Below are 20226 nucleotides of genomic sequence, written 5' to 3'. Positions count from 1 at the left end.
TTCCAAACGGATCAGAGTCAAACTTCAACAACACAAATGATGTGATGTGTTAATGCTCAGATTGCCGTCATCTGTGCTCACTCTTGGAAAAGTCTTCCTCCAGAGATCACTGTGTTCTCAACAAAATAGGCAAAATGTTTTCCGCAGTGGGTAGGAGAGATGGTAGCGGGTGTGCAATGTCCCCGAGGCTGTCTCTTCAGGAGAAAAAGACTGAACCTGCTTACACAGCGCATTAAATCATTTCAGCTTTCCTGGAGAATTACCTTTAATCACATTTCCAGCCCAGCTAAGCGTCCCATCAGTCAGTCCTCCTTCTGACCTCCTCTTGCATCAGCTGCCACCTGCTTTATTGATTCTGGTCATTTAAATCTTTGTTCTTTTCCATATAAGAGCCCTATGGGAAAATATACTCCCAAACTCATGAGGGAAACTCATGAATAAAAGCGAGAGGAGGGTAACATTTTCAGATGCGTCTTCACTAGGAAGTTATACATCTTTTGCCATAGCTGTCTGTCCTATGACATTTAAATATATTTATACACTGAGGGGCCAGACTATTATGATCTCTGATGAATGCATAATAACCTGGCCACTCAGTGTGTGTGTGTGTGTGTGTGTGTGTGTGTGTGTGTGTGTGTATTAGAGGCCCGGTGCATGAATTCATGCATGGGTGGGGTCCAGCCAGCCTGGCCAGGGGAAGGGGACATGGGCGGTTGGCCAGCCTGCCTGCTGGTCGAACTCCTGGTCGAGGGGACAATTTGCATATTAGCCTTTTATGATAGAGGATATACACTGAGTGGCCAGATGATTATGCGTTCAGAGATCATACTAATCTGGCCACTCAGTGTATATTTTATTGACTTCAGAGAAGAAGATAGAAGGAGAGAGAGATAGAAACATCAATGATGAGAGAGAATCATGGATTGGTTGCCTCCTGCACACTCCACACTGGGGATGGAGCAGCAACCAGGGCATGTGCCCTGACCGGGAATCGAACCGTGACCTCCTGGTTCATAGGTTGACACTCAATCACTGAGCCACGCTGGCTGGGCTGGCACAGTTTCTTTAACTCCCCGGGAAACAGAAGGAAGGTGTGGACAGGATGCACCAGTACATGGTTTCACATGCATTTGTGGAATGAGTGAACGAATAAGTAAATCAATGAACAGGATCTTTTCAGAGGAGCTATTTAGACGTCAAATGAACTCAAGTGATTTCTACCAGTCTCTGTGGCCCAGAGGAAGAAGAGAAAAGGCTGTGTCAGCAGAGCAGGGAGCCCCATGGATACTGTTGAAAGTTGAGCTAAGCCCTGCCTGGTTTGGCTCAGTGGATAGAGTGACGGACTACAGACTGAAGGGTCCCAGGTCCGATTCCGGTCAAGGGCACATTCGATTCCGGTCAAGGGCACATGCCCGGGTTGCTGGCTTGATCCCAGTTGGGGGCATGCAGGAGGCAGCCAATCAATGATTCTCTCTCCCTCCTCCCTTCCTCTCTGAAATCAATAAAATATATATATATATATTTTTTTTTAAAAAAAGTCAGGCTAAGATGGTAAAGACAGAGGGCCCAACCCTCACCAGCTCGTCTAGACAGAGTGCAGTGTGCTGACAGGCGCAGATGACACTTTTATTGTTTCTCAGTAGAGCGTTACCAACCCTGGGCACGCTCGTGGGTAAGGAAGGACGGCCAAGCAGATGAGAGAGGGTTTCGATTCCAGGAAACGTCCCAATTTATCAAAGATGGAACAACTCATATGAGGGTAGTCAGGCACAGTCAAAACCGGGGCTCAGGCTAAGTGTTTCTGCACCGATCCCTAGCTATCCAGGCACCAAAGATGCTCTGTGTGGTGTTGTGCGTGGACCTAAGCTCAGGTGCAAAGTGTGAATCATTTACAACACAACCCTTGGTTCCCACCCCCCCCCACACACACACACTATCAAAACAGCAAAAATACCAACTGAAACAGCCACTCCTGGAACTCTACGTAAGATGTTTTCCGTTACCCAGGGTTCCCTTTCCATGTCGAGTTTAAATATATCTCTCTGTGGTAGTTTTCTGGGAGGCTATAATGAGATGATCTCAAGGACTTGGAGCAGGGGTGCTCAAACTGCGGCCCGCCGAGGACATGGATCCGGCCCGCCGGGTGCTGCTGCCTGTCCTGCTTAGCAGCCGACGCGTCCCGGGCCGGCAGTGCGCATAGGAATTTGTTCATAGTTGTTTTTTTTAAGCTATAGTCCGGCCCTCCAACGGTCTGAGGGACAGTGAACTGGCCCCCCGTTTAAAAAGTTTGAGGACCCCTGATTGATTGGAGGGTCAAACAGACAAGTCATTTAATAGGAGTCTTTGTCACGAAGGGGGAAGAAGGTTTGAGAAGGCTTGACGGGCAACTCTGCCTACAAGAGCTGTGCAGTAAGGGCATCGCATTTGGCTTTGACGTGAATTAGAATTAGGGATGGAAAGTCAAAAGTTTCTGGACCACACGTCTAATTAAACAGAGAGTGGATACCGACATTCGTTTTTCCCCACTCAGTTGCATAAAGCTCTAGAACAGGGGTGGGCAAACTTTTTGACTCGAGGGCCACCATGGGTTCTTAAACTGGACCGGAGGGCCGGAACAAAAGCATGGATGGAGTGTTTGTGTGAACTAAGATAAATTCAAAGTAAAGGAGCGGAGGGGAGAGCAAGAGAACCCTCCGCTCTTTCGGCTCCGCGGGCCGGATAGAACAGCCGAACGGGCCGGATCTGGCCCGCGGGCCGTAGTTTGCCCACGGCTGCTCTATAAGGTAGAGTAGTCTGTTACATAAACACTGATGTTCACGAGAAATGGATACAGAGTTGTATCACAGAGGTTAGTGAAAAAATCCTTAAGATCCCAATATCTAACTATGGACAAGCAGTACATACCATTCATAAAGACGACAAATACAACTGCTGAATGAATATCTGAAAAATACCCCAACTTTTACTCATTTATTTAAATATTTTTATTGATTTCAGAGAGGAAAGGAGAGGGAGAGAGAGATAGAAACATCCATGATGAGAGAGACTCATGGATTGGCTGCCTCCTGCACGCCCCCTACTGGGGATCGAGCCCACAACCCAGACATGTACCCTTGACTGGAATCAAACCCAGGACCCTTCTGTCCTCAGGCCGACGCTCTATCCACTGAGCCACACCAGCTAGGGCTGTTTGAGATTTTTAGTGTCTCATTTTTTGGATGCCTCTTCCTTGTAGAACTTCCATGAATTATCAACGCCAAGAATTTCAAATAATGAAAACGAAACGCATATGTCTTATATCCAGGAGTACACAGCCCAATGACTTCGAAACCTTTACAATTTTTACCTTAAACATAAATGTTAGGAAACGTATGACTAGCTTTCTTTGTAACAGGCAATTTGACAAAATTAAATTACTTTTTATTTTCAATTTTGTTCTTCGCGCATTATTTTCATTCCTATGCTCTCTTATCATCTCCATACGGAAGCCCTGCCTACAGCTAAGCAAGTGATCACTATTTTCTGTGAACAGTGGCCCTCAACGTTCAGGGACTTCAGGGGAGAAAGAGAAAGAAGATTATTCTTTTTTTCATCCATTTATTTATTCATTCAACAGATATTTTACTAAATGTCTACTAAGGTCCAGGCCAGGGGTGGGCAAACTTTTTGATTCGAGGGCCACAATGGGTTCTTAAACTGGACCGGAGGGCCGGAACAAAAGCATGGATGGAGTGTTTGTGTGAACTAATATAAATTCAAAGTAAAGGAGCGGAGGGGAGAGCAAGAGAACCCTCCGCTCTTTCGGCTCCACGGGCCGGACAGAACAGCCGAACGGGCCGGATTCGGCCCGCGGGCCGTAGTTTGCCCACGGCTGGTCCTGGCTGTGGTTTCAGTGAGGAAGTACAGCTGTAAACAAAGCAGATGAGAGCCCTCTCCTCCAAGAGGTTAATTTCTAGAGAAAGTCAAAACAAGGATGGCATGGAGAAGGCAGACAAAACGGCTTCCAATTTCCCTGTACTGGGGGGGGTGGGGGGGAGTAGCCAGGAGTGGGGAGGTGGTGGGCTGCTGTAATCCCATCCTCTACCTCGAGGGGGCGCCAGCGTATCAATGACTCAGTCTGGACTGGTAAAACGAAAAGATGGTAGCTTTACCATCTTTTAAGAAGAAAGGTTTTCATCATCTTTATGGATGGGGACGCGAGGGTCTATGTAAAGTCATGGCTCGAAGCTGCCAAGTATCTGAATTCCTGTAAAAGAACAGAGCATCTGCGTTCCAGGGGGAGAAAACAGAAGAACAAGCGAGAGGGGTGTGGATGGATATTGGCTGTACTCGTGTGTTCAATGAATGGCCACTGAGTGCCCACCCCGTGCCAAGCTTGTCCTAAGCCCCAGGACACAGCAAGGAGCCCAGGGGGGGCATCACTGCCCTTAGCTTGCGTCGTGTTGGTCCAGAGAGTGACGGACAACGGACAGTGCTATGCATAGTGCAACAGCGACATCGATATTTACTGAATGCTTTGCGTGAGCCAAGAATTACTTAAGTGTTCCCTATGCATTGCCGAGTTCGAACCGCCCGGTGCTATTACGAGCAGGTGCTATTAATTTTCCCATTTTGCAGATGAGGCCGTGTAGGTTGGATGAGATTAAGTGACTCTTGGTGGAGGTAAGAGTTGAAGTCAGGCCTTGGACAATAAAACCCACATCATGTAAGCCACAAGGCTGTGCTAGAGAGACGGGGGGTGGGGACAGACAGAGATGGGGGTGGAGGGACCAAGTCACAGGGTAGGATCCTGAAAGGCCTCTCTGCAGAGGTAACATGTGAGTTGAGACCTGAACTTGGAGAACAGACCAGCCCTAGAAAGAGCTGAGGGCAGAGAGCTCCCGTCAGAGCACAGCCAAGGACCACCCTGGGCAGGGGACCAGCAGGGATGCCAGAACCCGGAGAGCAGGGTGGGTCCCGGGGGAGGAGGGGGCTCAGGCAATGGGCTGGGGTGCAGTGTCACGGGCACCACTGAGGGTTGTGAGCAGTGTGATAGGATGTGACTGAAACTTAAAAAAAATGACTCAAGCCGAAACCGGTTTGGCTCAGTGGATAGAGCGTCGGCCTGCAGACTGAAGGGTCCCGGGTTCGATTCCGGTCAAGGGCATGTACCTTGGTTGCGGGCACATCCCCAGTGGGAGGTGTGCAGGAGGCAGCTGATCGATGTTTCTCTCTCATCCATGTTTCTAGCTCTCTATCCCTCTCCCTTCCTCTCTGTAAAATATCAATAAAATATATATTTTTTTAAAAATGACTCAAGTTGAGTCCTAACCGGTGTGGCTCAGTGGATAGAGCGTCGGCCTGTGGACTGAAGGGTCCCGGGTTCAATTCCAGTCAAGGGCATGTACCTTGGTTGCAGGCACATCCCCAGTGGGAGGTGTGCAGGAGGCAGCTGATCGATGTTTCTCTCTCATCGATGTTTCTAGCTCTCTATCTCTCTCCCTTCCTCTCTGTAAAATATCAATAAAATATATTTTTTTTAAAAAATGACTCAAGTTGAGTCCTAACCGGTGTGGCTCAGCGGACAGATTGTTGGCCCCTCAGACCGAAGGGTCCCAGGTTGGATTCCGGTCAAGGGCATGTGCCTTGGTTGATAGCTGTTTCTATCTCTCTATCCCTCTCCCTTCCTCTCTCTAAAATCAATACAAATATATTTTTAAAAAATCACTCAAGCTTACATGAGGCACATGGATTGTAAAAAAAAAAAAAGTGGGTAGCACAATTTAAAGAAAATAATATGATAGAAAACAGCACAACACAGTCGCTCTCTTACTGATGGTTGAAATGCATTGTTTGGCTCCAAATTAATGCACCTGGTTCCTGTTATGATCTAAATAGAGTGCAAGCTGATACGACGCACGTGGTGATTTTGAAAGCTGAGCACAGAACATCCCCAGGTGACGGCAAACATGAAAACAGCTCTGGGTCTGCTGGATGGTGACCCCAATACCTAACCTACACCGGAGGTGACGGTGAGCTCGGGCAAGCAGCCAGTAGAGTGAATAAAAAACACACACTGACTTTATTTATTTATTTTTAAAATATATTTTTATTGATTTCAGAGAGGAAGGGAGAGGGAGAGAGAGAAACATCAATGATGCGAGAGAATCACTGACCAGCTGCCTCCTGCACGCCCCACACTGGGTATCGAGCCCGCAACCCAGGTATGTGCCCTGACCGGGAATGGAACCCCAACCTCCTGGTTCATAGGTTGATGCTCAACCACGGAGCCACGCCGGCCGGGTGGAAAAGCCGATTTGAAACAAAAGACTTGGCTAACGTGTGTGTACTTCCCTCTTCTCCAAGTTTCCATCTCTCGTGTCTTCACTCCTCCTGTTTCCCAAAGCAAAAGCTGGTTTGCAGAATCTTGGTTCCCTGCTGCCCCGCCCACCCCAACCCCACCCCCTGCAACACACACACACACTCCTGTCCTGAGCTCTGGCATAAAGTGGACTTAATCAAATAAAAGTCTGTTTCCTGGCTGACAGAGAGTCCCGGAGGCCTCTTCTTTTTGGAAGATAATTATAATATGAATAATAGCTTGAAAATAAGTATAAGTTAATGATTATCTAGCACTTGCTGGGGGCCACGCACTGTTTATAAATTAGCCAGCTAACCCTCCACACAGGCTATTACCTGTCTTACGGATGAGGAAACTGAGGCACGGAGTGTTTATACAACTTTCAAAAAATATATCTTTTTATTGATATCAGAGAGGAAGGAGGAGGGAGAGATAGAAACATCAGTGAGGAGAGAGAATCAGGGATCGGCTGCCTCCTGCACGCGCCCTACTAGGGATTGAGCCGGCAACCCAGGCATGTGCCCTGACCGGGAATGGAACTCTGGTTCATAGGTTGACCCTCCGGCTAACGTGTAATTCCCTCCTCTCAAAGTCTGGGCTGGGCTGATGAAACAAGTTTTCAAGGACACAGCTCATCAGCAACGGAGTTGAAATCTGAACCCAGTTAGAGAAAAAGTCAGACTGAATCAAGGGTAGATCCTAAAAGGAAGGCGGCCTTGGGAGCCGTTTCATACAACTTCCTGCTGAAATAAGACCCTAGGACACTCCGGACGTACAAGGAGAGGGGATTAAATAGCCTAATTGATGCAGAAAGAAAAAGGATTGGGGTGAGCCAGAACTTTGCAAACACATTTAAGGACCTGTTTCATTGGCCTCTAGAAAGCTGACCTTTAATGTTTAGCCTTCAACTTGACCCGATTATTGTATCCTTTCCTTTGGATCTTCTCCAGAGGTCCCCAGCATGATTTCCGGATTTTTTAAAAGATGGGAGGGGGAGTGATGGGTGAGCGAGCAGCACTTGAGGGCTGTGAACGGGCTTAGAATTTGCTTCGTTAAGATTATAAAAGAACTAGAGGCCCGGTGCACAAAATTCGTGCATGGAGGGGGTGTCCCTCAGCTCAGCCTGCACCCTCTCCAATCTGGGACCCCTCAGGGGATGTCCGACTGCTCTTTTAGGGGCATTAACTCCAGCCATTAGGAAAATCACCCAGAATGTCCTTGACATACAAACAGTGTGGTTTCATGAGTTGTTTTTAATAATAATGGCCATTCCTTTAAATAATATCTGCTTACATACAATACAGCCGGTACTATGTGAATTCAGAATGTTAATATCACAAAATCATAGAGGGTTGTAGTGGAAATAATCTTGAATTGTCTAGTCCAGAGGTCGGCAAACTGCAGCTCGCAAGCCACTGTTTGCCGCTCTATTAACTAATGAGTTTGCCAACCACTGACCTAGACTCTCGATTCCAATAATCACAGGCTGTTGTTGTTCCTTGTGATTAAGCCCCTATCCCAGTGGTCGGCAAACTCATTAGTCAACAGAGTGGCAAACCGCATGTGGCTCGAGAGCCGCAGTTTGCCGACCACTGGTCTAGTCCAAACTTCTATAAATATTGGAATTCCCTTTTCAAAGATTTTGAATGCTTTTTGTCCTAAGAAGCTTAACCAACTTTTGAGGCAACCCATTTTCTGTGAAAGGACTGGGGGGCTCCGGTGGCAGGCGCCCCCCACCCCCAGCAGGGCTGAAAGGACTGGGGACTCCGGCGGGGCTGAGGGGACTGGGCACCGCCATCTTGTGGCTATGGGCGCCGCCATCTTTGTGATGGCATGATGGTCAATTTGCATATTCCCTCTTTATTAGATAGGATAAGTGGGCCCCATTTTTCCACAAACCCAAAAAAAACGTACAACGGGTAAAAGTCAGAGTTCCCACAGACGAACCGCGGAAGAATCATTCTCAAATCAGTCAGCGGATGCCTGCTCCTGGTTAGGTAAGCTAAAGGCATCGGCCTTCGCTGAGCCAGGGTCCTGAGAAATGAGAATTTTAACGTGCTTTTTTTCAGATTTCACAGGGTGGCTGTGAACATGAAGGAAACGCTCAACGTTAAGCCTTTTGGCAACACAACGCATCGTGCAAATGTAGGTCCAGGGGACAGATGGTCAGCTCCTCTGTCAGGACTGATTATAAAACGGTTACTTCAGAATCAAAAGCACATGTGACTGCATGGAGGGACCTGGACAGCGTCATGCCAAGCGGACTAAGCCAGTCAGAGAGAGATAAGTATCACAGGGTCTCACTCCTAGGTGGAAGCTAACGAACAAAATGAACTGATGAACAGAACAGATCCAGAGACACAGAGGCACGGAACAGACGGACTAATTTCAGAGGGAATTGGGGGGTGGGAGACAGGGAGCGGTGAACCTAGGAACTTAGATGCATGTATGGACACAGACCATAGAGTGGGGAAGGCCGGGGAGGGGCGGGTGCAGGGTGGAGGGGGGTCAATGGGGAACACACACACACAAACAAAGGGGACATCTGTAATACTTTCAACAGTAAATGAATAAATAAACAAAAAGCGACATGGATTATACAGGTTTCAGGTGTGCGATTCTCTAAAACATCACCTGTGAATGGCACTGTGTGTTTGCCACACAACGTCAAGTCACCTTCCATCACCATATATTGGACCCCCTTTACTCTATACCTCCTCCCTCACCCCCCACCTTCCCCTCTGGTAACCACCATAACAATGTCTGTGTCTCTGACTCTGTTTGCCTCATTTGTTCATTTGTTGCTTTCAATTTTATTTTATTTTTATTTTTTTAAAAAAATATATTTTATTGATATTTTACAGAGAGGAAGGGAGAGGGATAGAGAGGTAGAAACATCGATGAGAGAGAAACATCGATCAGCTGCCTCCTGCACACTCCCACTGGGGATGTGCCCGCAACCAAGGTACATGCCCTTGACCCGGAATCAAACCCGGGACCCTTCAGTCCGCAGGCCGACACTCTATCCACTGAGCCAAACTGGTTTTGGCTGTTGCTTTCAATTTTAGATCCCACACGTGAGTGACATCACGGTTCTGACTTTTTCCTTTTTAGCCTCTCGCTTCCCTCTGTTCCTGCTGTCATTGCCTGAGCGCGATGCTTTGCACACGTAGTGTTCAAGGGCATCGATAGAATTGTTGAAGGACACCGACAGGCTTGCTCATGGCAGGTATGAGATACACTGAATCAGGGAAAGTGTCAGCTGGGGCTTTGCGTCTGGGGCTCCTGGTTTTCTAGTGTCCATTTGCCACCCGTCACGGTCCTGCTATCCCTCCTGTGACCCAGGGCTCAGGGGGAGAGTCCTCTGTCCTTGGCTCACCCCAGCGGTGGGGCAGCCAGGCTGGGTGGAGGCCAGGATCCACACACACGTGTGTCTACCGAGTTCACGCCGAGGCTCTGCAGGGCACTTCGGAAAGAGGCCGTGGCACTTACTCAGCTCGGTAACGCCTCCCAGATGGTGGACCTGTGGCTGGGACAGGCGGCCCTCCCAGGGTACTGTCCCGGCTTCTGAACAGGATTTCAACTCTAAAGTGTGTTCAGCAATTGCTAAAGGAGCGCCCCGGTGATTCCATTCCCACAAGTCCCTCTGGGCATGTGCTAGCGACCAGGTGTCTCATCCGGTGGTTTGAACTGAGAATTGAGAGAGTCCGTTGGTGTGGCGAGCCGGCAGGGCCATGGCACACTCAGCCCCAGGGCGCCTTATGTGCCACGCCAGCTCAGCCAGGTTCGGTGACCCTGAGAGGGGGCGGTGAAGGATTGAGAAAAGACGAGAGAGTGAAAGCTGGGTCTTGGTGGGACACTGTCCTCCTGATGGAGAGCTAGCGACAGTGCCACAGTCTGTAAGCCGAGTCTTTATTTTATAGCAGATGCCACGAGGCAAAATAAGGGCGTGGTTACAACATTCTCGTGGGTCTCGATGCTACTCAATTCCATGCACCTGAACTCTATCAAGCCCACGTCACTCAGATACCTGGGGCCACGTGTTGGGACCATAGGTTCAAGCTGACAACCACAGCTGCTGGCTATCATTGTGCGGGGAGGGCTGTGTCCTCCACGCTGGGACTTGCACGTGGCCATGAGAGGACTGTGCCCTTTCATCAGTCCGAGGCTTGAACCTGTCCGAACACGGTAGCCGCTCTCCACAAGTTGGGCCGAGAAATCCTAGATCCTCTTGCAACCTAAGCAGAGGCATCGTTGTCCAGCTGGTAAAATACATTTAACACAGAAATATGGCCCAGCTGGTGTGGCTCAGTGGTTGAGCGTCGACCTAGGAACCAGGTGGTCACGGTTCGATTCCCAGTCAGGGCACATGCCCGGGTTGCAGGCTCCATCCCCAGCGTGGGGCGTACAGGAGACAGCCGATCCATGATTCTTTCTCATCATGGATGTTTCCAGTTCTCTCTCCCTCTCCCTTCCTCCCTGAAATCAATAAGAATATATATTTTAAAACAGAAGTATGTTTGGGAAGGCTTTGCAAGCTCTGCCTTTTGCTCCCCCGTCCAGGGCATCAGCTGGAGGTACAATACTGGAACCTGACAAATAGCCCAGTGACCTGTGAGTACAATGTGTTATCGCCGTGACTTTTATTACAACAGCTGGGAGCTGACCAAAGCTTTACAGAGAAACCAGAAAGCAACAGCGGGAGACTCCGCAGGCCCAGAAAAACATTTGTTGGCTTAACCAGAAGCTTCTTTAATCAGAACCCAACAACCTCAAACTTAACACGAAAACACAGCCCAGGTCGTCACAGAATGTACAGCCTGCCAGAATTTGTTCCATGACAATGACGGAAATACAACGGCACAGCACATTCGGGATACTTAACAGCCGGAGAAACAGTGCAATCAGCCCGGCGCGCGTGGCTCAGTGGTTGAGCATCAACCTAGGAACCAGGAGGTCACGGTTCGATTCCCCGTCAGGGCACGTGGCCGGGTTGCGGGCTCCATTCCCAGTGGGGGGCGTGCAGGAGGCAGCCGATCCATGATTCTCTCTCATCATTGATGTTTCTAGCTCTCCCTCTCCCTTCCTCTCTGAGATCAATAAAATGTATTTTTTAAAAATAGTGAGAAAAATGAAACCTCAGAAAGTCAATGGACTTTACCACAACTCCCACCGCCTGGTGGGAGAGGGGAGGTAGAACTCTGACCCTCTGAGCCCCTTTGTAATAACTCTTTCTAGTAAGCCAATGTGCGATGGAAAAGTAACAATAGCCTTTCTTTAAAGCTCGTTTATATGTCTTTAACCTAGTCAGAAGAAAATCTATTTTTCTTTAACAGCCTCAGGGGACACTATTCCATGCAAAGAGTTGTCACCGGGTTTGGTATACCTTTCCAAAAAACACAGCCATTCGTAAATTCCGGGTTAGAAACATGAGCCCCATCCCGAGAATGGCCGTGTTCTTCTCTCCATCACAAAAGCAATGGACATGCGAGCACGTGTTCACGCAGCCACACGGGCTGCCCCGCGTGGAATGGGATATTGCACTGACCGTAGTCCGTGTTTTCCGGCTCCCAGCAATTGGATGGCCAAAAGTAGGGCGTCTGTGAGATGAAAAGAAGCAGAACCCAGGTTAGACACGGAAATGATGACCAGAGTGACTGGCTTATGAGCTGTGTTTATATTGAGCAATTCTCGAGATTCTAGAATAGTTCAGTGAAGGTCTGTTTGTGATCCAGAGAGGTGACGGAAGGTTTTTCTTCTACATTGTCTTTGCTGAGTAATGATTCCGCCCCCAAGATATCCCACACTGGCTGCAATTTTATGTCAACTTGACATACAACGTTTGAGTCCACCAAGACGGAAAGCAGAGGGTGACAGTCAGCATGACTTGGGATAAAACGTGTTTAAATATAACCAATTGTTTCCTGTGACTCATGTACCTCAACATGGCCATCGGTCGATCCCAAGCTCAAGCTTGAGTCAAACTCTCTCCCCGCAGTCTGGCCATCATTGGCCTTGGTTTTATTAAATATATACTACAGCTCTTCACGGTATCCAACCGGATAAAAATAACGTGTCCCCCCGGCCTCTCTCTTTAAGAAACATTTCTTCATATAGACCTGTATTGCTCTAAATTTTTAAACCGCACCAACCAGAGATCATGTTTTTAACTTACAATATCTTAGTTGATGGATATGATTAACAACAGACAGAAGTCTGATTCTGTGAAATTCTAGAAACAAACTGACGAAACTACCAAGACGATGTCTGATCGGAAGGACCCTGTTGTCATGGTCAACACTTTATATTTTCTAAAAGGGCTTTCCTAGCTCTGCTAGCTGGACATGCCTGGCTCCGGATCATGAGGAAAATCAATGACCACCTGTCTATCGAACTCTGTCTTCTCAGATGATGGTGACCCCAGGACCCAACGGAACAGTGACTGCAGACATGGGCCTTGTGGTCTTATTTATTAGTCAACTAGAGGCCCGGTGCACAGATTCGTGCACCAGTGGGGTCCCTTGGCCTGGCCTATGGGGATCGGGCCGAAACCGGCTCTCCGACATCCCCTGAGGGTCCCGGATTGCGAGAGGGCACAGGCCAGGCCGTGGAACCCCACAGGTGCACAATCGGGGCCAGGGAGAGACCGCGGGGCGAGAGGGGGGGGGGTGCCTCCAGGGCATGTCTGGCCAGTCTTGCCCAGTCCCAATCGGCCGGACCCCAGCAGCAAGCTAACCTACCGGTCGGAGCGTCTGACCCCTGGTGGTCAGTGCGCATCATAGCAACTGGTTGAGCGGTCGAACACTTAGCATATTAGGCTTTTATGATGTAGGATTTTATTAACTACCCATGCGTAACCAGCACATGTGTGTCATCTCTGATTGCCTATCTGATAATTCTACCTTCTAGAAGAGGCATCCCCAGGAGGGGAGTGATGGGGAGAACTGTTTGTTTTCGGGGAGAGCATCCTGAGCTGTTCAGGACTCCCCGGGTTTTCTGATTTCCTCTCTGCTCCTTGGCAGTTGCTGCGGTATTACAGAGATAGCTACTGATAACGAGTTTTGTGCACGTGAGAACAAAGGGGCCACGGAAATTTAGGGGGAAAAGGTTGAACCATCAGACACAGAGGCTAGGAAGGCTTTACACAGGCCCCTCATCGGAATCCCACTTGACTCTGTGGGGGAAGCCTTTTGCGGATTTAATTTCTTAGAAATGCAAGTAGGTAAAGATTCTGGGGAGCCGAAACCGGTTTGGCTCAGTGGATAGAGCGTCAGCCTGCAGACTGAAGGGTCCCCGGTTCAATTCCGGTCAAGGGCATGTACCTTGGTTGCGGGCACATCCCCAGCGGGGGGTGTGCAGGAGGCAGCTGATCGATGTTTCTCTCTCATCGATGTTTCTAACTCTCTCTCCCTCTCCCTTCCTCTCTGTAAAAAATCAATAAAATATATTTAAAAAAAAAGATTCTGGGGACACCATTGGGGGACAAAGTAATGAAAATCTTGCTTTCATGTGGGCTGCTGGGTTTTGAGACACTTCTCTTAGAGTTCATTATTCCCTTCGGATCAACTCTTTATTTTGGAAGGGGTGTGTGTGTGTGTGTGTGTGTGTGTGTGTACGCACACAATATCTATTCAACTTTTAAAGTACCTATTCTAGCTAGATTGTTCAGATATATTCTTTTATTTCTTTCAAACCACAAGGTCTTCTTGCTGCATTCTTACAATTTTTCTTTATTCTTTTATCATTTAGTAAGAATTTCCTGAATGTAAAAATAGAAGAATGAAACTATTGTATTCTCTAATATTATGTGGAAATGTCATAAAAGCAGCATTCTTCGCTAATACTGTAAGATTTTTTCCTAGGAAAAATTTTTTTATTTACAGTAAAAGTCAATTTAATAAATAGCAAACCCTTGTAGCTTGCTAGAATTTTAAAAATATGCTTTTACAGTCTGCACAGACATTAGGGCATTTTAATGTGTGAGTGTTGGCTTCTTTAGCTATGATAAAAACCAATCCAAAACTGTCCAGCCATTTCTTAATAATCGTTGGCACATTTTTAATGTAGTGAAAGTCATAAAAGAGACCGGGAAAATGATGTCAGATGTCAATTCCAATTAGCGAAGAGATGAAAATTGGACAACGGCAAGTTTACATTAATACAAAATGACATGATTAAAAATGCACTAAAAACTGAGACCGATTTACATATTGTTGCATGCCAATGAAATGAAGGGTTCTGTTTGCCTCACACTCATGCCCTGAAGCTTTTTTTCAGATTTGTAATAATGGCTAGAATCTCAATCGTTCAGTGGAACAATTGTAAACATGACATGACAAGTTTTCCATTTTAATTCGTGGTTTTGAAAATCCTTCCATGGAGCTGAATTTCAGTTCAATGTAATCTAGAACCTTCCGCTTCTTGGAGCCATACCCCGACATGGAAGTGAACCCCGGGACTGAACAATGTCTTGGTAGATACTACAGTAGGGATTCAGCTTTTCCTGGCTTTTCTGTCTTTTAAAATCTTGGCTTTAAGATTCTCCGATTATTAGATTTACAAATATTTAGATCCTATTTCAAATGGGGATGGCCATTAAAACTGTTACCATTTAATATTTCATAGTAGAGGCCTGGTGCATGAATTCGTGCATGCGTGGGGTCCAGCCGGCCCTGCCCCCAATTGGAGTGCGGGGGTCGACTGGGGGCGGGGCCGGTTTGGGGGGAGGGGTCACAGGAGGTTGGCGAGCCGGACCCGCCCCCTGGTCAAACTCCCGATCGAGGGGACAATTTGCATATTAGCCTTTTATTATAGAGGATTAATTAGTGTGACTGACAAGATCATCTACCTAATCATCCTGGGACACTGAGCTGGGTGACTTCCTGCTTATACCTCATACTGTATTTCACTTATTATTTGCACCCATTCCCTTGCTGTGTTCTAAAGCTCTTTAAAAAGTCTCTCCTTTTCTCCAGAGAGCATGGTACTGGCTTATAGGCTAGACAGGGGTGGGCAAACTTTTTGACTCGAGGGCCACAATGGGTTCTTAAACTGGACCGGAGGGCCGGAACAAAAGCATGGATGGAGTGTTTGTGTGAACTAATATAAATTCAAAGTAAAGGAGCAGAGGGGAGAGCAAGAGAACCCTCCACTCTTTCGGCTCCACGGGCCAGATAGAACAGCCGAACGGGCCGGATCCGGCCCGCGGGCCGTAGTTTGCCCACGGCTGTATAGACACATAAAGTATCTTGCATATCAGTCTTCACAGATTCAGCGAAGGGCCTCAGACACCCACATGTAGAGGGTCATCTGTATAATTAGCTAGATTATACCCTGAACTACAATCATTCCATGAAAGTTTGCTTGGACTAGAGATGATTCTGGATCACAGGTGGGGTCCAGAGTGTCATAAATTTAGAAGCTAAAATGTAACTCACAGATAAAGAACTCCCGTATCTTCCTGAATTCCATTGTGTTCCTTTCTGAATATCTCTCAAGCCTTTTATATAAAATACTAGAGGCCCGGTGCATGAATTTGTGCACAGGCAGGGTTCCTCGGCCTGGCAGGTGATCGGGGCTGATCGGGACCGGCCGGCCGGGGGAAGGGGCCACAGGAGGTTGGCTAGCAGGGGGATGTTGGCTGTGGGAGTGCACTGACCACCAGGGGGCAGGTCCTGTATTGAGCATCTGCCCCCTGGGGGTCAGTGCGCATCATAGCAACCGGTCATTCGGTCATTCGGTTGCTTAGGCTTTTATATATATAGATAACTTTAGTCATCAGAGAATTTAGCTTTCACAAATCACCTAAATTAAGCACAGTCCATCTTTCTTTGTTTAATACTCTTACGTCTTAAATTTAACAGATTGTTACTAACTAGCCTAAGTTAAATAAGTTATAATTTTCAATTTTTCTGTCAAAACAATTAACAAACAAAATAAGATGCCTGTTTCACTGTTAAAGAGTATTTTCGTTAAACTTACTTGAAACCGGTAAAAGGTGCCGTCATCCTTGAGGGTGAGGACGTGGTCTGAGATTGGAAAGAAGTAGCCGTGGGCAGCCATCAGCGTTCCCAAATGGAGGGCCTCCCCTGTTGCATGAAAACAAACAAAAATGCATGAAGACCTTTTTAAAATCACGGATTTACAGAAGAGGAGGGCTTTCGTCCTGTTTCCTTTTGTTGTTGTTGTTGTTAATCCTCACCCAGGATCACTTTTCCACTGATTTTCAGAGAGAGTGAAAGGGAGGGGGAGAGACAGAGAGAGAAACATCGACGTGTGAGAGAGACACATCATCATGTTTCCTTTTGAACACATTCTTGCACCCAAAAAGACTTGCACTTTTTTCTTCTTCGTTCACCTCTTTCCCAGGAGGAACTAAGACAGCTCTGGTTGGGGGTGACTGTGTGGTGGTGAACCCCACGCCGTGATGACAAACACACAAAGCACAAAGTTATGGAATACTGAAATGGAAAGAATATCCAGAAATCACAGAATCTGACTCCTTCATTTTAGAGATGGGGCATGTTCGTGTTGATCCACACATCCGCAAACAATTCTATTTGCATTTATACAGCACTTTAGCCTTTTATTTTATTTATTGATTTCTTTGTTTTAAATATATTTTTACTGATTTCAGAGTGCAAGGGAGAGGGAGAGAGACAGAAACATCCATGATGAGACAGAACCATTGATCAGCTGCCTCCTGCACGCCCCCTCCTGGGGATTAAGCATGCAACTGGGGCATGTGCCCAGACTGGGAATCGAACCGTGACCTCCTGGTTCATAGGTTGATTCTCAACCACTGAGCCACACCAGCTGGGCAGCACTTTAAACTTTTAAAAGCGTTCCCACTTGCATCACCCCCTGGCTTATAGCATAAATACCAAATACTATCAGTGATGGTTCTAATGCAGCTGTGGGCAAACTACGGCCCGCGGGCCGGATCCGGCTGTTCTATCCGGTTCTCTTGCTCTCCGCTCTGCTCCTTTACTTTGAATTTATATTAGTTCACACAAACACTCCATCCATGCTTTTGTTCCGGCCCTCCGGTCCAGTTTAAGAACCCATGGTGGCCCTCGAGTCAAAAAGTTTGCCCACCCCTGTTCTAATGGATCACGAACGGTGATTCTAGCAGGGAATGTTAAACCATGTACGCTGCACTAAGTGAGCCTACAGTCCTATGAGTGTCCAAACGGCTCTCGCTTTTACTGTCTACGGTATTTTATTTATACAGTATTCTAGATATGGACAAGGAAGAGGCTTCTTTGACAATGAAAACATTGTACTTTCCCAACAGGCTGGAAAACAGAACATAATACTGTAACTGTCATGCTCGATCTACGGCAGCCAACAATTGCTCCCAACGAAGGATTAATTAAATTTGATTAACAGAGCTATCACTGTATTTGTGCAGGGATGACATACGTTTGCTAACTTGAAGTCTGGGCAATACGAAACTGTGCAAAATACATCATTTATTCTAACAAGTGTATATAGAAAATACAAAAGAGTGAGATTTCTTTATGTTTGTGTAGGTTTATACGCAATTTATCTATAGATGTATTTCTGTTTCTTAGACAAGTAGCTAAAATGGTTCTTTAACGCAAGGATTCTCACAGTAGTTCCAGAAATATGAACTCAATAAAAATATTTTTTAAAAAAGCAAGTCAGGTTAACGGATTAAAAAGTCTTTCATGCTTTCAAATTGTTCATTCCTGTTTACGGTACTGCATCCGTGACCAAACATTTATTAGGCTGCCATTGCACATCTGCTGGTAAAGTAGGCAAATTTAGCAAATGTGGGGGCACCGTGGAGAGCTGGGAAGCAATGACTAATACTGAGGGTGCATGTTTATAAAAAGGCCAGGCCGGGTAAATGTACCTAATTGGAAGGACAAGAATGCTCCTTCCGTCGCACACCTGGCTGAGTCGAAATAGCTCAGAAGAGCGAGGCAGGGTTTGGTGTGATCCAAACCTCCACCATCTTTGTCTGATCTCCTACCGCTCGCCAACAGACACCTGTGACTCCCAAAAAGCTGACCTACACACTTGCCCTGGTTCATAGGTCGACGCTCAACCACTGAGCCACGCCGGCCCGGCTTCCCTCTAATTTTTAAATATTTTCAGAGAATTTACAGGGTTCACATTAGAGCTGGCATTCTAATAACGATTTAATCTTCTCTTTAGGAACAGTTCCAAATGGTATGATTAGTTTCCCCCATGCAACCGTGGAGGGAACTATCAGAATGGCACCTCTGTTCTTGGCCGTATTTCATCAGAAACGTGCTGCCAGATTGAGTCCTTTCCTATGTGCAAAGTCTGTTCTGTCTTCAGAACAATCATCAGAGCGTCTTACTTTTCTTAAAAATCTAGCACAGAACTTTCCACTCAGTAGAGGGTAGATTAGCTCATTAAAAAGTAAAACAACCAAACAGAAGTTAATTTTGCAGCCTGTCGTAAGTATGACTAAAGGGTATGTATGCCCCCCAGACGTCTTTTTATGTATCTTCAAATGGAGCTCTAAAGCATCCTTAAACTGCCAAACAAGCAAATAAAATCAGTTTTATGCACATTATAGCTGTAATGACATGTATAAATTATAAGCAATAATTGTTTCTTACTAGCTTATTATATCTGTATATTTTCCCTGCTTCTCATACTGTCACTGAAGCACACTTTCAATCTTAACTTACAAAAAAATATGCTTTTGAATCAGTGCTTTTGGATCATTCTTTGAGTAATACTATTCCTTGCGAATCAGTCTCCTGGTTATCAGTGACTGAGCCTGTTTGGTTTGGTTTTGGGTGTGTGTGTGTGTGTGTGTGTGTGTGCACGCGTGCTGGGGTCTTCCGTCTGGTGCCATATTTTATTTTTATTTTTTAAAATATATTTTTATTAATTTCAGAGAGGAAAGGAGAGGGAGAGGTAGAAACCATCAAGGATGACAGAGAATCATTGATCGGCTGCCTCCTGCACGCCCCCTACTGGGGACTGAGCCTGCAACCCGGGCATGTGCCCTTGGCCGGAATCGAACCTGGGACCCTTCAGTCCGCAGGCCGATGCTCTACCCACCTAGCCACACCGGCTACGGCTGGTGCTACAGTTTATAATAAAATCAGGCGTGCTACCAAACTGAGGCCACAGTGTCATCTTGTTAAGGCTGTGGCTTCCTTTCCCAATAATTACCACCTCTTTTCACCTAGTAATAATAATATGCTGCAGGTAAGAGCCGCTTCCTCTTGACTTAGTTGTTTAAATTCCATTTAACCTGCTAGGATAAGTACGGCATTTTCAAAGCTCATGTACCAAAGGAAGGGGGGATGCACACGGGCATTTGGAATGAGAGCTACACTTTATGATGACACGGCTTTTCTAAAGTTAGCTCAAAACAAAGAGAAATACAATGTTTGCATCTTGCCCTAACCAGTTTGGCTCAGTGGATAGAGCGTCGGCCTGCGGACTGAAGGGTCCCAGGTTCGATTCCGGTCAAGGGCATGTACCTTGGTTGCGGGCACATCCCCAGTAGGAGGTGTGCAGGAGGCAGCTGATCGATGTTTCTCTCTCATCGATGTTTCTAGCTCTCTATCCCTCTCCCTTCCTCTCTGTAAAAAATCAATAAAATATATTTAAAAAAAATATGTCTGCATCTCCTTGTACTGTTATTTCCAGAGCATTCTAAGGTGGAATAAGAGGTAGGAGCAAAGCCGAGCAGAATTCTGTTCTAATCCAAGGGAAGATGGGGTCAGTAGTTAGTGTATTTCCATCTTTCTCTGCCATGACAATCTCAGTCACTATAATCCCAATTTTGGGGAGAGGGGTTTGTTTGTTTTCTCAGCATCTTTTGTAAACAAATGCATCTTATTTTCATTTCAGCGATGTGAGCTGTT

At 46.7% G+C, this 20226-nt stretch overlaps 1 protein-coding gene across 7 annotated transcripts in view; it reads right to left on the bottom strand.

Moving 5' to 3' along the window:
* The window catches only part of RGS7 (regulator of G protein signaling 7), a 174746-nt gene that overhangs the window by 36733 nt on the left and 117787 nt on the right, over nucleotides 1-20226 (bottom strand). For all 7 annotated transcript variants that reach the window (XM_080650877.1, XM_080650876.1, XM_080650882.1 and 4 more), the window contains 2 exons: nucleotides 16322-16428; nucleotides 11889-11940 (listed from right to left, as the gene is read on the bottom strand). In XM_080650877.1, coding sequence (XP_080507003.1) covers nucleotides 11889-11940; nucleotides 16322-16428 — 159 coding nt within the window. The remainder of the gene's footprint in view (nucleotides 1-11888; nucleotides 11941-16321; nucleotides 16429-20226) is intronic.

This window comes from Plecotus auritus, assembly GCF_963455305.1.
Source record: "Plecotus auritus genome assembly, chromosome: 14".
NCBI lineage: Eukaryota > Metazoa > Chordata > Mammalia > Chiroptera > Vespertilionidae > Plecotus > Plecotus auritus.
Note: the sequence above shows the minus strand (reverse complement) of the source record. Positions and strands in the feature narration are given on the sequence as shown.